At 45.1% G+C, this 2,576-nt stretch overlaps 2 protein-coding genes across 2 annotated transcripts in view; both read left to right on the top strand.

Annotated features, from left to right (window-relative positions):
- Window positions 1-2,576, top strand: part of st6galnac (ST6 (alpha-N-acetyl-neuraminyl-2,3-beta-galactosyl-1,3)-N-acetylgalactosaminide alpha-2,6-sialyltransferase) — a gene marked incomplete at its 5' end in the record, with an annotated part of 28,709 nt that overhangs the window by 19,128 nt on the left and 7,005 nt on the right.
- The window catches only part of map2k6 (mitogen-activated protein kinase kinase 6), a gene marked incomplete at its 5' end in the record, with an annotated part of 174,601 nt that continues 173,018 nt past the window's right edge, over window positions 994-2,576 (top strand). The window contains 4 exon segments of the mRNA XM_037691689.1: window positions 994-1,057; window positions 1,427-1,475; window positions 1,839-1,952; window positions 2,059-2,178. Coding sequence (XP_037547617.1) covers window positions 994-1,057; window positions 1,427-1,475; window positions 1,839-1,952; window positions 2,059-2,178 — 347 coding nt within the window.

Genomic DNA, 2,576 nt, shown 5'->3' with positions numbered 1-2,576 from the left:
ACCGCTGACACGTCAAGTATGTTACGCGTCACCGCTGACACGTCAAGTATGTTACGCGTCACCTCTGACACGTCAAGTATGTTACGCGTCAACTCTGACACGTCAAGTATGTTTCGTGTCACCTCTGACACGTCAAGTATGTTACGTGTCACCTCTGACACGTCAAGTATGTTACGTGTCACCGCTGACACGTCAAGTATGTTACGTGTCACCGCTGACAACCCAGAATTGTGGGCTGGTGTTGTGCCAAAAATCGATTAGCTACCAAATGGCGACCGTGGGATCGAGCACGGGAGGACTAACAATAATTTAACAAGATTAACACTTTAAATTAATTATTTGTTTGCTCAACATTATATTTAAGGTGTGTCTCAGTTGAACTTCTACTTAATAAATGCACTTGAATGGTCAAATCAGCTGCATTTCGCCTGGGCGGCGCAGCGAAATGCAGCTGATTTGACGTTTGCTCCAGGAGTTCCACAACGAGACGAAGGTGGCTCTGTATGGCAAGCCAAGTGTCTCATTAATAGCCACTTTTACCTATTAATGAGACATTTGGCTTGCCATATTAGTTGAGGACCTTCTAGTGGCTGAAAATGGTAGTGTTCAATATTTTCCATGTCAGAATGAATGAAATCGTCAGATCTCAGACAAACAATTGTTATAAATATGGGAAAAATAAACATAAAAACATAGTTTTGTTGTATAAGTCGCAGGCAAGAAAAAACAAACTGTAACTTATACAGCGAAAATTACGGTAGACTAAATAAGAAAAAAATGTCTTTAACATTGAATCTGTTGCTCTTGGCAGCAAATCTTTCAGAGGTTTTATTGCTAAAATATTTAATATTGTTGGTGTTTCGGCTCCTAGAACTTGCTCAGGGAGTTGAATTTTGCACCTCAGAGAAAATAACTGTCCCGTTGTCCTAAAATGTCCCCTCTGTCCATCGTCCCAGTTTAATCTCGGGCCATCTGACTTGTGTTTGTCTGCAGGTAAGAAGAAGCCGGTGCTCAAGCTCAACAAGGAGGTGTTTGAGCAGCCAGCACCTGCTGCCGTGTAAGAAGCATTCCTGACACGCTCACTTTGATCCTGCACACTTATCGATCCCTCGCCTCCTGATTTGGACACACCTGCTTTGTTCAGACTGTCAGACTGCTGAACATGTGAAACATAAACAGAAGCAAGCAGGAGGAAACTGTTCAGGCTTCAGCTGCACGTTCTTCACAGAAAACACACCGATGCTCTACATGACCTGAGAACTCTGTTGTTTTCTGAGATGACATGCAGCTGCTGACTGTTTGTCCTAATACATTTCTACAAGTTTCTTTAAAGAAAAGAGTATAGAGATCACGGCTCTGCAGTTTCCTCCTCAAAGGTCCAGTTGAACCAGTTTGGATGAAAATGACGCGTGTCTTTGTGTTTCAGACCCCCCAGAGATTTGGACTCAAAGGCTTGTGTAACAATCGGAGAGAAGGTAATTTGCTTTTTGTCCCCTCAGTGTTTTCTGTTTGTCCCAGCGCCTCGATGAGGCCCCCCCTCCTCGTCTGTCAGTTTACTGTGGATCCGCTCCGGTCCAGGCTCCGTCCGCCCCGCTGGACGTTACAGCCGTCCTCTGATTGTGAGGAGACTGGAGTGCTCCTTAATAAAATAAAATATTTATTGAAAACTCATCAAATAGGAGGAATTTTCCACTGCAGAGATGTTGGTTAGTCTGGACTTGTCCTCACGTTTGAATCTTTAGAAGTTGGCGTTTGTGAGGGACGTCAGTCCAGGTCTAAACGAGGACTGACCGCATCAGGAGAAACCTCATGTTGTCGTGTCGTTGTGTCCGGAGCAGAAATGTGAGGTGAAGGCGGACGAACTGGAGCAGATCTGTGAACTGGGCCGAGGAGCGTATGGAGTGGTGGACCAGATGAAACACGTCCCCTCTGGTCTCATCATGGCTGTGAAGGTGAGAGCGCCACCGTGACCCATGTGTCCCATTTGAGCAGAGAACTGTTTGTTCATCAGCAGAACCCAAACACTGAGCAGTTCTGTGTCCTGCGGTTCTGTTGCAGCGGATCCGGGCTACAGTGAACACTCAGGAGCAGAAGAGGCTGCTGATGGACCTGGACATCTCCATGAGGACGGTGGACTGTTTGTACACCGTCACCTTCTACGGAGCGCTCTTCAGAGAGGTACCATCACAACCGACCGCTAATCTGCAAATCTGTAATTCATTTGTCATGACTCAGCATCTGTCAGGCGAAATTAAAACGTTTTAATTTTCCTTAATGGCGACTAACACGCAGCTGTCAGTTCAGACCAGAGCAACTAAACGTTAGATATTACACTGAAATATCGACCCTACTGATATATCAGCCTGAAATATCGAACCTACTGATATATCGGCCTAAAATATCGACCCTACTGATATATCGGCCTGAAATATCGAACCTACTGATATATTGGCCTGAAATATCGAACCTACTGATATATTGGCCTGAAATATCGAACCTACTGATATATTGGCCCTACCGATATATCGGCCCTACTGATATATCGGCCCTACCGATATATCGGCCCTACTGATATA

Source organism: Nematolebias whitei, chromosome 17, assembly GCF_014905685.2.
Source record: "Nematolebias whitei isolate Nwh7 chromosome 17, NemWhi1, whole genome shotgun sequence".
Classification (NCBI taxonomy): Eukaryota; Metazoa; Chordata; class Actinopteri; order Cyprinodontiformes; family Rivulidae; genus Nematolebias; species Nematolebias whitei.
This window is presented reverse-complemented; position numbering and strand designations above follow the sequence as displayed.